Raw genomic sequence first — 18,078 nt, 5'->3', positions numbered from 1 at the left:
TTTATCTTCATTGATGTGATGTGGGCGGCGCTGGCCAGGCCCAGCATTTATTGCCCATCCCCAATTGCCCCCCCGAGAGGTTGGTGGCGAGCCGCCTTCCTGAACTGCTCCGACTCTCACCAACTGTTACAGATGCCCCATAGAAAGCATCCTTTCTGGGTGTATCACAGCTTGGTCTGGGCTCCTGCTCTGCCCAAGACCGCAAGGAACTACAAGAGGTTGTGAATGTAGCCCAATCCATCACACAAACCAGCCTCCCATCCATTGACTCTGTCTACACTTCCCACTGCCTCGGGAAAAGCAGCCGGCATAATCAAGGACCCCCACGCACCCCGGACATTCTCTCTTCCACCTTCTGCCGTTGGGAAAAAGATACAAAAGTCTGAGGTCACGTACCGACCGACTCAAGAACAGCTTCTTCCCTGCTGCCATCAGACTTTTGAATGGACCGACCTCGCATTAAGTTGATCTTTGTCTACACCCTAGCTATGACTGTAACACTACATTCTGCACTCTCTCCTTTCCTTCTCTATGAACGGTATGCTTTGTCTGTATAGCGCGCAAGAAACAATACTTTTCACTGTATCCCAATACATGTACAACAATAAATCAAATTAAAGAACCGCTGTGGTTTGATCTTCCAAATAGATCTCAACGCGATGGAAATATGGTGTCAGGCTCACCAGGAAAGGGCCAAAACCAGAGAGACAGATATTTCAGGAAGAGTAATCGTACCGTGATATTTGAATGGAGAGATGTCAAGGTTCTCTTGCTGTATTCACTGTTAATGCCCAAGGCAAGCTCCACTTCCTTATAGAGCAGAATGAAGATCTTCACTCCTTGTTCCTGGAGAGAGGGGCACAGAGGGGGCAGGAAAGACTTTTAATCCCCTTACATGACCAAGGTTCAGAGTTCAGGTGGGTTCAATGCTGGAACAAGACTGAAAGGGTTAACGATCACACAATTTTAACTGTGCTGTGGTGACCCAGTGGTGAACACTGCTGTCTTACAGCACCAGGGACCCGGGTTTGATTCTCGACTCGGGTCACTGTCTGTGCGGAGTCTGCACGTGTTTCCTCCGGGTGCTCCGGTTTGCTCCCACAGTCCAAAAGATGTGCTGGTTAGGTTGATTGGCCGTGCTAAATTCTCCCTCAATGTTACCCGAACAGGCACTGGAGTGTGGGTGACTAGGGGATTTTCACAGCGACAACGTAGGTTAAGTGGATTTGCCACGCTAAATTGCCCCTTATTGTCCAAAGATGTGCGGGTTAGGGGGATTGGCCGTGCTAAATTGCCCCTTAGTGTCCAAAGATGTGTAGGTTAGGTGGATTGGCCATGCTAAATTGCCCCTTAGTGTCCAAAGATGTGCGGGTTAGGTGGATTGGCCGTGCTAAATTGCCCCTTAGTGTCCAAAGATGTGCGGGTTAGGCGGATTGGCCGTGCTAAATTGCCCCTTAGTGTCCAAAGATGTGCAGGTTCGGTGGATTGGCCATGCTAAATTGCCCCTTAGTGTCCAAAGATGAGCGGGTTAGGTGGATTGGCCATGCTAAATTGCCCCTTATTGTCCAAAGATGAGCGGGTTAGGTGGATTGGCCATGCTAAATTGCCCCTATTGTCCAAAGATGTGCGGGTTAGGTGGATTGGCCATGCTAAATTGCCCCTTATTGTCCAAAGATGTGCGGGTTAGGTGGATTGGCCATGCTAAATTGCCCCTTAGTGTCCAAAGATGTGTAGGTTAGGTGGATTGGCCATGCTAAATTGCCCCTTATTGTCCAAAGATGTGTAGGTTAGGTGGATTGGTCATGCTAAATTGCCCCTTATTGTCCAAAGATGTGTAGGTTAGGTGGATTGGTCATGCTAAATTGCCCCTTCTTGTCCAAAGATGTGCGGGTTAGGTGGATTGGCCATGGTAAATTGCCCCTTATTGTCCAAAGATGTGCAGGTGAGGTAGATTTGCCATGCTAAATTGCCCCTTAGTGTCCAAAGATGTGCAGGTTAGCTGGATTGCCCAATGCTAAATTGCCCTTTAGTGCCCAAAGATGTGCAGGTTAGGTGGATTGGCCATGCTAAATTGTCCCTTATTGTCCAAAGATGTGTAGGTTAGGTGGATTGATCATGCTAAATTGTCCCTTAGTGTCCAAAGATGTGCGGGTTAGGTGGATTGGCCATGCTAAATTGTCCCTTAGTGTCCAAAGATGTGTAGGTTAGGTGGATTGATCATGCTAAATTGCCCCTTAGTGTCCACAAGTGTGTCGGTTAGGTGGATTGGCCATGCTAAATTGTCCCTTAGTGTCCAAAGATGTGTAGGTTAGGTGGATTGATCATGCTAAATTGCCCCTTAGTGTCCACAAGTGTGTCGGTTAGGTGGATTGGCATGGTAAGTGTATGGGGACAGGGCAGGAGAAAGGGTCTGGGTAAGATGCTCTGGCAGAGGGTTGGTGCAGAGTTGATGGGCCAAATGGCCACATTCTGTACAGTAAGGATTCTATGATTCATTATTGGATCAAGTTAGTGGGTTAATTAACCATCTCGCAGTGTACAGGATGTATGGGCAATAGATACACTCGGGTATCAAGGGGCAATCAGGGATGGACCATAAATGCCGGTCTTGCCAACGATGCCCTTGTCCCACAAGGTAACAATCTAGTGGAGTTAACAGTGTGAGGAAACGTTAACAGCTGTGTGGGTGACTCACCGCTTTGCGTTTCAGTACAATGTCCAGCCTCCAGTAGTTGTCCTTTGCTGGTCTTTTCAGGTGTATCTCCGGGCTCAGCCTACCAAGAATTGAGGAGAGATGAAATCCCTTCAGTGCCGAGCATTAGAAAATAAATCAATATTTAAACGGTTGCATGGTTGCTTTGAGAGCTGATCGCATCATTTTACAGCGATGTCGTTAGGGTGTTTGAACAGGCTGCTGATTTCATTTCACTTTGTACTGTGGGGGGCACGGTGGCACAGTGGTTAGCACTGCCGCCTCATAGAGCCAGGGACCCAGGTTTGATTCCCAGCTTGGGTCACTCTCTGTGCGGAGTCTGCACGTTCTCCCAGTGTCTGCGTGGGTTTCCTCCGGGTGCTCCGGTTTCCTCCCACAGTCCAAAAGACGGGCTGGTTAGGTGCTAAATTCTCCCTCGGTGTTACCCGAACAGGCGCCGGAGTGTGGCGACTGGGGGATTCTCACAGTAACTTCATTGTCTAAAGTTTATTAAATTAGTGTCACAAGTAAGCTTCCATTAACGATGCAATGAAGTTACTGTGAAAATCTCCTAGCCGCCACACTCGCGTTCGGGTAACACTGAGGGAGAATTTAGCGTGGCCAATGTGCCTAACCAGCACGTCTGGTGGGCTACGGGAGGAAGCCAGAGCACCCAGAGGAAACCCACGCAGACACGGGGAGAATGTACAAACTCCACACAGACAGTGACCCAAGCCGGGAACCGAACCTAGGTCCCTGGCGCTGTGAGGCAGCAGTGTCCATCCCATTGCAGTTTAAAGATAAGCCGACTTGTGACTAATAAATAAAAACTTTTTTAAAAAAACTTTAAAATATCTCCTCGAATAAATGTGTTGCGTGTTACTTTGAATCTACACGTGCACATATCTTCTTCTTTAAAACCCACAACCCCTAACATTGTTAGGATACTACACAAACCTCAAACTGTACACAACTGTGCCACCTATAAAACCCTCTCAGGATCTTATATCTTTGAATAAGGTCACCCCCTCACTCTCACTCCCAAGGGATACAGAGCCAGACTATTTAATCTCTCTCGATAGGACAACCCGCTCATCCCAGGAATTAGCCTGGTGAATCTCCTTTGCACTGCCTCCAATGTTACTATATCCTTTTCTTAGGTAAGGGGACAAAAACCGTATGCAGAATTCCAGGCGAGGCCTCACCTACACCCTGCACAATGGATGTTGGAAGCCTTTGGAGAGAGTGCGGATGTGGTTCACAAGAACAGTCCCTGGGATGAGGGACTTCAGTTAAGAAGATAGAATGGCTCGCCTTCAGGTGCTCCGGTTTCCTCCTGCACTCCAAAGATGTGTAGGTTAGGTGGATTGGCCATGCTAAATTGCCCCTTAGTGCCCAAAGATGTGCAGGTTAGGTGGATTGGCCATGGTAAATTGCCCCTTAGTGCCCAAAGATGTGCAGATTAGGTGGATTGGCCATACTAAATTGCCCCTTAGTATCCAAAGATGTGTAGGTTAGGTGGATTGGCCATTCTAAATTGCCCCTTAGTATCCAAAGATGTGTAGGTTAGGGGGATTGGCCATGCTAAATTGCCCCTTAGTATCCAAAGATGTGTAGGTTAGGGGGATTGGCCATGCTAAATTGCCCCTTAGTATCCAAAGATGTGTAGGTTAGGGGGATTGGCCATGCTAAATTGCTCCTTAGTATCAGGGAGATTAGCAGGGTAAATATGTGAGGTTAATGGGATAAGGCCTGGGTGGGACTGTTGTCGGTGCACACTCGATGGACTGAATGGCCTCCTTCTGCACTGTAGGGGTTCTAGGATTCTCAGTTGGGAGTGTTCCCCTTGCGAAAGAGAACATTGGGAGGAGATTGTGATGTTCAAAATCACGAAGGGATCTTGACAGAATGGATCAGGAGAATCTGTCCCCACTGGTGGAAGGATCGGGAACCTGAGGACACCAATTTTAAGACAATTGACAAAAGAACAAGGGGGAGGGGGAAGGAGTTGGAGAATATTTTTTATCTACAGTGAGTTGTTGTGATCTGGAAGGCGCTGCCCTGAAAGGGCGGTGGATGCAGATTCAATTTTCCACAGAGGGAAATGGATAATGTTATGGGTCAGGGCAGAAACTTCAAAGCGTTTTATGAAACTTGCCTGAACCATAAGTATTTTTTAAATGTTGAATTTGGCTCGGATAAGCATGATTTGTTCCACTTCAGGAGCGATTCAAAAGACTCACTTTTGAGCTTTTATCAAACAAAGTTTAAGAATATACTTAACATGTATAGTGAGAAAAATGGCAAGAATTTTTAACATGAACAAACAAGAACAAAACAATCACACTCATGTATAACCCTCAACCAACATATATCAGACGTTCCAATCCAAACCAATACCCAATAAACAAAACCCTCCGAAATAGATTTACCACTGCACAGGCTAAAGCTCACATGATACTGGAATCCAGTTCCTTAAGTCGAATACTGATTTCAAACAATCTTGAAAACTCAAAGTAGCTTGCAGTCTTCAGCTCCCCAAAGAATAAAGAAAATTACAGCACAGAAACAGGCTCTTTGGCCCACCAAGCCTGCACCGACGCATGCTGCCCGTCTGATCTAAAACCCCCTACTCCAAGATAACCAAGAAGGTAGATGAGGGCAGTGCATTTGATGTTGTCCAACCGGACTTTAGCAAGGCCTTTGACAAGGTACCACGTGGTAGGTTGTTGCAGAAGGTTAAATCTTTTGGGATCCAGGGTGAGATAGCCAACTGAATACAAAATTGGCTTCTTGACAGAAGACAGAGTGGTTGTAGAGGGTTGCTTTTCAAACTGGAGGCCGGTGACCAGTGGTGCGCCTCAGGGATTGGTGCTGGGCCTATTGTTATTTGTCATTTGTATCAATGATTTGGATGAAAATTTAGTAGGCATGGTTAGTAAGTTTGCAGATGATGCAATTGGTGGCATAGTGGACAGTGAAGGAGGTTATCTCGGATTGCAACGGGATCTTGATCAATTGGGCCAGTGGGCTGACGAATGGCAGATGGAGTTTAATTTAGACAAATGCGAGGTGATGCATTTTGGTAGATTGAACCAGGGCAGGACTTACTCAGTTAATGGTCGGGCGTTGGGGAGAGTTACAGAACAAAGAGATCTCGGGGTACAGGTTCATAGCTCCTTGAAAGTGGAGTCACAGGTGGACAGAGTGGTGAAGAAGGCATTCGGCATGCTTGGTTTCATTGGTCAGAACATTGAATACAGGAGTTGGGACGTCCTGTTGAAGTTGTACAAGGATTTCATTTATTGTTACCTGCATTGGGATACAGTGAAAAGTATTGTTTCTTGCACACTATACAGACAAAGCATACCGTTCATAGAGTACATAGGGGAGAAGGATTTGATTTGTCATATTTATTGGGATACAGTGAAAAGTATTGTTTCTTGTGCGCTATACAGACAAAACATACCATTCATAGAGAAGGAAAGGAGAGGGTGCAGAATGTAGTGTTACAGTCAAAGCTAGGGTGTAGAGAAAGATTTTGGGTGGGGGAGTAAGGGAAAGAGTTGGGGAGCAATGAGATAGTTCTTTGAAATGGGATGGCGCAGGCAGGATGGGTCAAATGGCCTCCTTCTGTGCTGTACGATCGCCCAGATGCAAGACAACAGCTGACTCACCACCAATCAGCAATAAAGATCTCTTCCTTGGCTTGTTCCAAAGCATCGGAGAGGGCAGAGAAATATCCACTGCCATTTACAAACCTGCGGAGAGACAGAGAGAGACGGAGGTCAGGGTGGGGTGGCCAAGCTGATTCCAAGATGCCACAACAAGCGAGAGAACCATCTGGGCTTTGAGCCGAGATGTTCCAACTTCACCCACCGAGAGCAGCGCTGATCGGGATCCAAGGGGTCAAGGGTCAACTGGGGGTCACGGTCCCACCTCAGGTCACAAGCCCACCCCGGGATCACTGGTGCGCCCAGCACTGCGGGAGTGCCGCATTGCCAAGGAGGGAGTTGGGGAGTGCCAGCTCTCTGCTTAGACGTTACGCCAACCACGTCCCCCGCTTTACCCGCATCCGATGGACGCACCGGTGGCCAGGGAGATGGATTTGGTATTGAACCATCAATGACTTCCAAAGAGACTCTTAGGAATCTCTGCCTCACTTTTCTTATTCATTGGGGGGACATGGGTGTCGCTGGGCTGGGCCAACATTTATTGCCCATCCCTAGTTGCCCCTTGAGCTGGGTGTCTCACTCGGACATTTCAGAGGGGCTGTTGAGAGACAACCACATTGCTGTGGCTCTGGAGTCACATGTAGGCCAGACCAGGTAAGGACGGCAGATTTCCTTCCCGAAAGGACATTGGTGAACCAGATGGGTTTTTCCAACAACGGTTTCGTGGTCATCAGTAGATTCTTAATTCCAGATTTTTTTTATTGAATTCAAATTCCACCATCTGCCGTGGCGGGATTCGAACCCGGGTCCCCCAGAACATTAGCTGAGTTTCTGGATTAATAGTCGGGCAATAATACCACTAGGCCGTCCCCATCATTGCTGCGAGATCATAGAATCTCTACAGTGCAGAAGGAGGCCATTCGGCCCGTCGAGCCGGCACCGACCACAATCCCACCCAGGCCCTATCCCAGTAACCCCACACATTTACCCCGTTAATCCCTCTAACCGACGCATCCCAGGACACTAAGGGGCAACTTAGCCCTTTAGCTTCAGCCCTCAGCGGAATCTTGCTGTGCACTGATGGGTCGTCGTCCCCCCACTACCAAAGTTGAGTGCGAATACAAGATGGCTGTGCTATTTGAGGGGGAGGGGGGGCGCTGTTGAGAAAGGCAAGGGGAGGTCGTGACCTTGCCCCATGCCAACCCACGTCGCTCCCCCCTCTCTCGCTCTCTCTCAGAAATTGGGTGAGGAGATGGGGCCCTTGGTTTTCACGCACGAACGAAATCAGGGACTGTGGGGAGGGAGAGAAGGTGGAGCGGGCATAGAGGGAGGGAGGGAGAGGAGGTGGGGGAATGGAGGGAGGGAGAGGAGGTGGGGGAATGGAGGGAGGGAGAGGAGGTGGGGGAATGGAGGGAGGGAGAAGAGGTGGGGGAAATGGAGGGAGGGAGAGGAGGTGGGGGAAATGGAGGGAGGGAGAGGAGGTGGGGGAATGGAGGGAGGGAGAGGAGGTGGGGGAATGGAGGGAGGGAGAGGAGGTGGGGGAAATGGAGGGAGGGAGAGGAGGTGGGGGAAATGGAGGGAGGGAGAGGAGGTGGGGGAAATGGAGGGAGGGAGAGGAGGTGGGGGAATGGAGGAAGGGAGAGGAGGTGGGGGAATGGAGGGAGGGAGAGGAGGTGGGGGAATGGAGGGAGGGAGAGGGGGGTGGTTGGAGGGAGGGAGGAAGGGAGAAGGGGTGGTTGGGGGAGGAGATGGGGTGGAGGGGGATGGGGGAAGGAGAGGGGACAGAGGGAGCGGGAGAGGGAGTGGAGGGGGACTAGGGGAGGGAGAGGAGGTGGGGGAATGGAGGGAGGGAGAGGAGGTGGTTGGGGGAGGGAGATGGGGTGGAGGGGGATGGGGGAAGGAGAGGGGGCAGAGGGAGCGGGAGAGGGAGTGGAGGGGGACCAGGGGAGGGAGAGGAGGTGGGGGAATGGAGGGAGGGGAAGGAGGTGGTTGGGGGAGGGAGAGGAGGTGGGGGAATGGAGGGAGGGGGAGGAGGTGGTTGGGGGAGGGAGATGGGGTGGAGGGGGGAAATAGAGGGAAGGAGGGGGGGGCGGAGGGAGATGGGGGGGGGGGGGGAAGGAGAGGGGGCGGAGGGAGTGGGAGAGGGAGTGGAGGGGGACCAGGGGAGGGAGAGGAGGTGGTTGGGAGAGGGAGATGGGGTGGAGGGGGGATAGAGGGAAGGAGAGGGTGGAGGGGAATGGGAGGGGAAGGAGAGGGGGCGGAGGGAGTGGGAGAGGGAGTGGAGGGGGACCAGGGGAGGGAGAGGAGGTGGGGGAATGGAGGGAGGGAGAGGAGGTGGTTGGGGGAGGGAGAAGGGGGGATAGAGGGAAGGAGGGGGGGGGCGGAGGGAGATGGGGGGGGCGGGAAGGAGAGGGGGTGGAGGGGGAGGGAGAGGAGGTGAGGGGTGGGGACAGTGGGTTCGATAGTTACCAGCGGGCCAGGATGTCGTGCCGAGCTGGAACAAAGGAATCGAAGCGATGTTCGGTGAGGAAATCCTGCCCGTGCCTCTCGGCCAAGTTAGTGATTTCCTGTTTCCACCAACAGGCCTGCCGATAATTGCTGCACTTAATGATCAGAGTCCTGGGCACAAAGGAACAAAGCGCAGAGTGTTAGCGGGAGACCGGCAGCCTCGATTGGGCTCATTATTACGAGGTTGCGTTGAAAGATCCTTGCCTCTCCGCTGTAGATTCCCACAGTGCAGAGCGACTCCCATATCACAACCCACAGAAACTGGCCCTTCAGCCCATCTGCTCCATGCTGGTGTTACTGCTCCACCTCAGCCTCCTCCCACCCCCTCTCCACCTCACACCATCCCCATATCCTGCCATTTCTTCCTCCCTCATGTGTTTATCCAGCTTCCCCCCATTTAACTGTCCCGATACTATGCACCTTGAAGACCCCCCATGGGAGCGAGTCCCACATTCTCCCCGCTCCCCGCGGGAGCGAGTCCCACATTCTCCTCACTCCCCGTGGGAGCAAGTCCCACATTCTCCTCCACTCCCCGTGGGAGCGAGTCCCACATTCTCACCCACTCCCCGTGGGAGCGACTCCCACATTCTCCTCACTCCCCACGGGAGCGAGTCCCACATTCTCCCCCACTCCCCGTGGGAGCGAGTCCCACATTCTCCCCCACTCCCCGTGGGAGCGAGTCCCACATTCTCCCCCACTCCCCGTGGGAGCAAGTCCCACATTCTCCCCCACTCCCCGTGGGAGCAAGTCCCACATTCTCCCCCACTCCCCGTGGGAGCAAGTCCCACATTCTCCCCCACTCCCCGTGGGAGTGAGTCCCACATTCTCCCCCACTCCCCGTGGGAGCGAGTCCCACATCCTCCCCCACTCCCCGTGGGAGCAAGTTCCACATTCTCCCCACTCCCCGTGGGAGCGAGTCCCACATTCTCCCCCACTCCCCGTGGGAGCAAGTCCCACATTCTCCCCCACTCCCCGTGGGAGCAAGTCCCACATTCTCCCCCACTCCCCGTGGGAGCAAGTCCCACATTCTCCCCCACTCCCCGTGGGAGCAAGTCCCACATTCTCCCCCACTCCCCGTGGGAGCAAGTCCCACATTCTCCCCACTCCCCGTGGGAGTGAGTCCCACATTCTCCCCCACTCCCCGTGGGAGCGAGTCCCACATCCTCCCCCACTCCCCGTGGGAGCAAGTTCCACATTCTCCCCACTCCCCGTGGGAGCGAGTCCCACATTGTCCCCACTCCCCGTGGGAGCAAGTCCCACATTCTCCCCCACTCCCCGTGGGAGCGAGTCCCACATTCTCCCCCACTCCCCGTGGGAATGAGTCCCACATTTTCCCCCACTCCCCGTGGGAGCGAGTCCCACATTCTCCCCCACTCCCCGTGGGAATGAGTCCCACATTCTCCCCCACTCCCCGTGGGAGCGAGTCCCACATTCTCCCCACTCCCCGTGGGAGCGAGTCCCACATTCTCCCCCACTCCCCGTGGGAGCGAGTCCCACATTCTCCCCCACTCCCCGTGGGAGCGAGTCCCACATTCTCCCCCACTCCCCGTGGGAGCGAGTCCCACATTCTCCCCCACTACCCGTGGGAGCGAGTCCCACATTCTCCCCCACTCCCCGTGGGAGCGAGTCCCACATTCTCCCCCACTCCCCGTGGGAGCGACTCCCACATTCTCCCCCACTTTCCGTGGGAGTGAGTCCCACATCCTCCCCCACTTTCCGTGGGAGTGAGTCCCACATCCTCCTGACTCAATTGAAAATGTGAAAATCAAGACTTGTTTTTTATTTAAACAACAGCACAAATCGCTCAGGATGGAAATTCCGGAAAAGAAAATGTTGGGAACACTCAGCAGGTCTGTCGGAGAGAGATGGGGAGAAGTGGAAGTGATCCTTTCAGGTCGGTGTGCCATTCGGAGCTCTGACTTGAAGGTTAACCCCTCACCCCCAGACAGATTTTAGTCAGGCGTTTTTGGGAACGGGACATGTTTACCAGGAATTACAAGGAGGCCACAAACATATCTAACAGGGGCGAAGGGGGAGGACCGCCTCTCCCCAATTCCCCTCGGAAAGACGCACAAACAGACGAGAGAGGCAGAGAGTGAGAGCGGTCGAACCTGGACTGATTTTCGATCATCACCCCGTATTTGGTGCCCGTGTCCTTGCTGCCAACTTGGACATTGAAGCCTTTGTCGAAGAGTAACACAAAGGAGATGACGCCATTGGAAGGCCGCATGTAGAGGAGGAAGGAATCCTTGATGACCATCCACCTGAAGAACAAAATGAAGGAGATTGTCATCGACTTCAGGAAGCGTAAAGGAGAACATGCCCCTGTCTACATCCATGGGGATGAAGTAAAAAGGGTCGAGAGCTTCAAGTTTCTAGGTGTCCAGATCACCAACATCCTGTCCTGGTCCCCCCCACGCCGACACTATAGTTAAGAAAGCCCCACCAACACCTCTACTTTCTCAGGAGACTAAGGAAATTTGGCATGTCAGCTACAACTCTCACCAACTTTTACAGATGCACCACAGAAAGCATTCTTTCTGGTTGTATCACAGCTTGGTATGGCTCCTGCTCTGCCCAAGACCGCAAGGAACTACAAACGGTCGTGAATGTAGCCCAATCCATCACGCAAACCAGCCTCCCATCCATCGACTCTGTCTACACTTCCCGCTGCCTCGGGGAAAAGCAGCCAGCATAATTAAGGACCCCACGCACCCCGGACATTCTCTCTTCCACCGGGAAAAAGATGCAAAATCTGAGGTCACGCACCAACCGACTCAAGAACAGCTTCTTCCCTGCTGCCATCAGGCTTTTGAATGGACTACCTTACACTAAGTTAATCTTTCTCTCCTAGCTATGACCCCGTAACCCCACATATTTACCCTGCTAATCCTCCTGACGCTCAGGGGCAATATAGCATGGCCAAATTTACCTAAGCTGCACATCTTTGGACACTAAGGGGCAAAAGTCTGAGGTCACGGACCAACCGACTCAAGAACAGCTTCTTCCCTGCTGCTGTCAGACTTTTGAATGGATCTACCTTGTATTAAGTTGATCTTTCTCTACACCCTAGCTATGACTGTAACACTACATTCTGCACTCTCTCGTTTCCTTCTCTATGAACGGTATGCTTTGTCTGTACAGCGCGCAAAAAATAATACTTTTCACTGTATCCCAATACATGTAACAATAATAAATCAAACCAATAGATGACAATGTAGGGGTAGGATTAGTAAGTTTGCGGATGGCACAAAGATTGGCTGGCTGGTTAGCAGTGAGGTGGAGTATCTTGGGTTACAGGAAGATATGGACACAATGATCAAATGGGCGGATTAGTGGCAGATGGAATTTAACCCTGAAAAGTGTGAGGTGATAACACTTTGGAAGGAGTCATTTGACAAGGAAGTATTCAATGAATGGCATGACACGAAGGTGTCCTGTTGAACAAAGGGACGTTGGGGTGTTTGTCCACAGATCTCTGAAGGCAGGACGGGCATGTCAGTAGCGTGGTGAAAAAGGCATATGGGACACTTGCCTTTATCAATCGAGGCTTAGATTACAAAAGCAGGGAGGTCATGATGGAGTTGTATAGAACTTTGTTGAGGCCACAGCTGGAGCACTGTGTGCAGTTCTGGTCGCCACATTACAGGAAGGATGTGATTTCACTGGAGAGGGTGCAGAGGAGATTCACCAGGATGCTGCCTGGGATGGAACATTTCAGCTATGTGAAGAGGTTGGGTAGACTTGCGTTGTTTTCGTTGAAGCAGAAAAAATAAAAGGGTGACCTGATCGAGGTGGACAAGATTATGAGGGACACGGACAGAGTGGATAAGGAGCAGCTGTTCCCCTTAGTTGAAGGGTCAGTCACGAGGGGTCAGAGGTTCAGGGTGAGGGGCAGGAGGTTTGGGGGGGATTTGAGGAAAAAACCTTTTTACCCAGAGGGTGGTGAGGGTCTGGAATGCGCTGCCTGGGAGGGTGGTGGAGGTGGGATGCCTCACATCCTTTAAAAAGTACCTGGATGAGCACTTGGCATGTCGCTGGCTGGGCCAGCATTTATTGCCCATCCTTAGTTGCCCGAGGGCAGTTGAGAGCCAACCACATTGCTGTGGCTCTGGAGTCACGTGTAGGCCAGACCGGGTAAGGACAGCAGATTTCCTTCCCTAAAGGATAGCAGTGAACCAGATGGGTTTTTCGAAAATCAATGGCTTCACGGTCATCAGTAGAATCTAAATTTCAGATATCTTTCATTGAATTCAAATTGGAACGTCTGCTATGGTGGGATTCGAACTCGGGTCCCCAGAACATTAGCTGAGTTTCTGGAGTAATGGTCCAGCTATGATACCACTAGACCATCACCTTAAATGTTGGGGGTGAAGAGAATAGAATATAATCCCCACAGTGCAGAAGGAGGCCATTTGGCCCATCGAGTCTGCACCGACCACAATCCCACCCAGGCCCAACCCCCAAAACCCTGCGGATTTACCCTGCAAATTCCCCTAACACTAAAAGTCAATTTAGCATGGCCAATCCACCTAACCTGCACATCTCTAGACTGTGGGAGGAAACCGGAGCACCCGGAGGAAACCCACGCAGACACGGGGAGAACGTGCAGACTCCACACAGACAGTGACCCAAGCCGGGAATTGTGGGTAGATAATTGGATTGGTGGTGAAGAATAATCCAATTGGGTGATGGGCACAGGGTGTAAACGGTCCAAAAGGGCAGCCTGAGATAGTGCCATGCCAGAGCGGGCAGATCAGGCAGGTGTGGGGGAGTGGCGTCGGGGTGGGGGTGAGGGGGCGCAGAGGTACTTGAGGGGATGGAAAGGTGGTAATCTCAGGGTTACATCCATCTGGTCAGGGCTGACTCTCCCGTATGGAGCGGGAGTGAGCCGCGGCGTGGGAAACCGCGTGTCCTGGCACCCACTGACCTCTTGGACCAGCGATAGCAGATGTTGTCTCGCCCGCAGCAGTTCAAGCCGGGAATGCGATGCCCTCCCGATCGCTTCACAATCATCCCCTCCCTGTGGAGACAAGAACGCTGCAATTAAAACACACGCCAATTCACCTTGCATCTTCCCCGTGGGAAAAATAACCCAGGTTCCTTCACTGGCTCACGATGTAGCTCCACCACCCAGGTATCGATATCATCGAATCAGAGAGTCCCTACAATGCAGAATGAGGCCATTCAGCCCATCAGGTTCGCACCGACCGCAATCCCACCCAGGCCCTATACCCATAACCCCATTTACCCCAGCTAGTCCCCCTGACACTAAGGGGCAATTTAGCACGGCCAATCCACCGACCTAACCAACACATCTTTCAGACTGTGGGAGGAAACCGGAGCACCCGGAGGAAACCCACGCAGACACGGGGAGAACGTGCAGACTCCGCACAGACAGTGACCCAAGGCCAGGAATCGAACCCGGATCCCTGGCGCTGTGAAGCAGCAGTGCTAACCCACTGTGCCATCGTGCCACAATGAATAGAGCCCATGGCAAGACTTGCCCCTTTGATGGTAACAGCTACGCCACTCCCGAGTTACCTGGCAACCTCTAGACATGCTTCAGGAACATGGAATTAGGAACAGAAGGAGGCCATTCAGCCCTTCGAGCCTGCTCCGCTATTCAATCAGATCATGGCTGATCTCTCCCTGGTCTCGAATCCACCCCCCCACCTGTTCCCCTTTATCCCCTTTTTATTAGAAATATATCCATCTCCTTCTTGAAACCATTCAATGGTTCAGACTCCACCGCGCTATGGGGCAGTGAGTTCCACAAACTCACCACCCACTGCGAGAAGCAGTTCCTCCTCATCTCAGTTATAAATCCACCGCCTCTCAGCCTATACCTGTGACCTCTTGTTCGAGATTGCCCCACAAGAGGAAACATTTGGTCTGTATTTACTCTATCAGTCTCTTTTAGTATTTCATATCCCACTGAAGTAGGCCATTTTCCAAAGCCATATTTTTATTATCTCACCAATATTCACCTTATTAAACATATTCATTTATTGGACTGATTGGCACCATTCATAACGTGCCCACAATGCAGAGGGGAACACCCGAATGGACATTCGTTTAAATCCCCCTCTGCACAGCTGAGAAACCTTTAATTCAAGTTTGATGGAAGATCCTTATTCTGCCCAGCAACAGCACGAAGCTGCATTTTAAACCGGCCCTTGGCCAGAAGATCGGGATATCTGCGAGTAAAGACCTGGCAGTGGGATATATGGCACAACTGTACTGCAAATAAAATATTATGGGAATAAAATGGCCAAGGCAGGCAAAGAAACTTAATAAACCGGGATAAAAAGAATAAAAGATTAATTAAATCCCCCTACACACAGCAGGACAAAATGACATTAACACCTCATCTCGCAAGCATAGAATACAGACACAAAACATCAGAGGTCGATTTAGATAAGGGGACACATCGAGAGGATAATGGGAAACACATTAAAACACCGGGGCAAGAACAGGCAGTCCCATTAACACGGACACACACCATACAGGTGCAAATTGACAAAGTCTACCAGGGAACTTCCTGACCAGATAGGACACTTTTTAAGTATTGTAAAAATGTATGAGCAAATGTTCCCGCTCGAATTTGGATTCCTATAAATATCCAGAGCAAATGTGTAACTATTGAGATCAACGTGGCCAAGCCACTGTTTCTAAGCTGGCTACGGGGGTCTCCCTGGGATCACAGTAATTGTACAATAAAGAAAAACGCTTTGAACCTTGCCTTGCGACTCGACCTCCTTGAAGGCACTGGTACAAGGGATTTTTCCCGACAACACCTGGATCAGATCCCCTCTTATCCTTCTGAACTCCAGTGAGTTTGAAGGAAATGGATCACACATCGTGTTCATAAAATCCCGACAGTGCAGAAAGAGACTATTCATCAAATCGAGTCTGCACCAATCACAATCCCACCCAGGCCCTATCCCCGTAACCCTGCTAATCCCCCTGAGACCAAGGGGCAATTTAGCATGGCCAATCCACCTAACCTACACATCGCTGGAGTTTAGAAGGACGAGAGGGGATCTGATTTTAGTAAAATACTAAAAAGAGACTGATAGAGTAAATACAGACCAAATGTTTCCTCTTGTGGGGCAATCTCGAACAAGAGGTCACAGGTATAGGTTGAGAGGCGGTGGATTTATAACTGAGATGAGAAGGAACTACTTCTCGCAGAGGGTGGTGAGTTTGTGGAACTCACTGCCCCATAGCGCGAGGAGACTGAATCATTGAATGGTTTCAAGAAGGAGATAGATATATTTCTGATTTTTAAAATGTGTTAAAGGGATATGGGGAACAGGTGGGGAGGTGGATTTGAGACCAGGGAGAGATCAGCCATGATCTGATTGAATGGCGGAGCAGGCTCGAAGGGCTGAATGGCCTCCTTCTGTTCCTAATTCCTGTGTTCCTATCGTTGCGAAGTTGAGTTTATAAAGAATGGAAAGAAAATTCTAGAGGGACAAAACATTGTGGTGGTCCCTTTAAAAGCTGGTTTGGTTTCAATGTTTGGGGGTTTAAAATGCAAAGTACACACAGAGTCCCAGACCGAAACATTTTGTATCCAAAGCATGGCAGCAGGGTTGCCTTGGTAACAGGCTCAAGACATTTGAATGTTTTGAATTTTGCCCAATCAATTGAAAGCAAGTACTCAGCTACCAAGAACCTATGAGATTTGAATCCGATGTTGTTGAATACAGCAGACCCAATCCAACTGTGCGAAAATTGATAGGTCACCCCAGGTATAAAAGTGAGTGCAAAGAGGGAAAAAAAACAGCTAGTTGGCAACTGCTGCCTCTCAAGTTGAGGGGAAGAGAGCAGGTCTCCACCCTGCCAGCTGTATATATCTCTTCAGAAAATGCACCATCTCACCAGCGAAAGGTACCAAATCAGAAAGAACTCTCAGACAGAGGGAATCCACAGAAGAACTCCAAAAGTTTCTGAAAGTCACAAAACCTGGTTGTATTGGGTTTTTTTGAGAGTGACGGAATTCAGTTATTATACTTTTGGTGAATGAATGAGTTTTGTATTTATTTGAACAGCATTCCAGTAGAATCTTATTTTATTCGACATACTACTTGTTTGGTTAAAGCTCCTGGATAGTTAAATAACTAAATTAAGAGTTAATTTTCATGCGAGTGTTAGTATTTCTGTGAGTTACCCACTAAACGTTACTGAAGGGCAGTTCACACCTTCCCACACACTTTGAATAGATTACGAGGCGAGGGATTCCTCTTTGGGCGACTCAGCGTTACGTCTTAAAGGGGAACAACCTCCGCATCGTAACATGATGTTGCTGCATTAAGAACTGGCCGGTGCAGTGAGTCAGTCAGACTTTTAATTATCACGAGGAAACAATTCAATTCACTTACAAGCCTTTCGGACCCAAGTCTTGGATGAAGGACAGTTCACTTACATCTAGGAAAGCCATCTGAAATGAAATACAACTTCATTAACCGCCAGAGAGGTTAGACTTAAAGCTCAAATTCTGAACATGGAGATTACATTTGCAGAGCGCGTGAGAGTTGTTCCTGTCCATCTTGCTCCCGATTGATCGCTCAAAGGACCGCCAGGACTTATCATTCAGAAGCGTACTGGTTACATCACGCAAATCACCGTAAAAAATGAATTTCCACCCAAGTGGTATAGCGACAATAATCTCTCCCTCAATGTCAGCAAAACGAGGGAGATTGTCATCGACTTCAGGAAGCGTAAAAGGAGAACATGCCCCTGTCTACATCAACGGGGATGAAGTGTAAATGGTCGAGAGCTTCAGGTTTTTAGGTGTCCAGATCACCAACAACCTGTCCTGGTCCCCCCCATGCCGACACTATAGTTAAGAAAGCCCCACCAACGCCTCTACTTTCTCAGAAGACTAAGCAAATTCGGCATGTCAGCTACGACTCTCACCAACTTTTACAGATGCACCATAGAAAGCATCCTTTCTGGTTGTATCACAGCTTGGTCTGGGCTCCTGCTCTGCCCAAGACCGCAAGGAACTACAAAGGGTGGTGAATGTAGCCCAGCCCCATCGTACAAACCAGCCTCCCATCCATTGACTCTGTCTACACTTCCCGCTGCCTCGGGAAAGTAGCCAGCAAAATCAAGGACCCAACACACACCGGACATTCTCTGTTCCACCTTCTTCCATTGGGAAAAATATACAAAAGTCTGAGGTCACGTACC

The 18,078-nt window shown here is 50.5% G+C and overlaps 1 protein-coding gene across 1 annotated transcript in view; it reads right to left on the bottom strand.

Moving 5' to 3' along the window:
- LOC144489274 (phospholipase D1-like) overlaps positions 1 to 17,323 on the bottom strand; it is a gene marked incomplete at its 5' end in the record, with an annotated part of 46,850 nt that extends 29,527 nt beyond the window's left edge. Inside the window, 7 exons of the mRNA XM_078207141.1 lie at positions 736 to 846; positions 2,696 to 2,774; positions 6,370 to 6,453; positions 8,836 to 8,985; positions 10,986 to 11,138; positions 13,805 to 13,897; positions 17,265 to 17,323. Of these exons, the coding sequence (XP_078063267.1) occupies positions 736 to 846; positions 2,696 to 2,774; positions 6,370 to 6,453; positions 8,836 to 8,985; positions 10,986 to 11,138; positions 13,805 to 13,897; positions 17,265 to 17,323 (729 nt within the window). The remainder of the gene's footprint in view (positions 1 to 735; positions 847 to 2,695; positions 2,775 to 6,369; positions 6,454 to 8,835; positions 8,986 to 10,985; positions 11,139 to 13,804; positions 13,898 to 17,264) is intronic.
- Between the last annotated feature and the right edge of the window lie 755 nt (positions 17,324 to 18,078).

Source organism: Mustelus asterias, unplaced genomic scaffold (genome assembly GCF_964213995.1).
Source record: "Mustelus asterias unplaced genomic scaffold, sMusAst1.hap1.1 HAP1_SCAFFOLD_2077, whole genome shotgun sequence".
NCBI classification, from domain to species: Eukaryota; Metazoa; Chordata; class Chondrichthyes; order Carcharhiniformes; family Triakidae; genus Mustelus; species Mustelus asterias.
The sequence above is the reverse complement of the archived record's forward strand: the minus strand, read 5'-3'. Positions and strand labels throughout refer to the sequence as shown.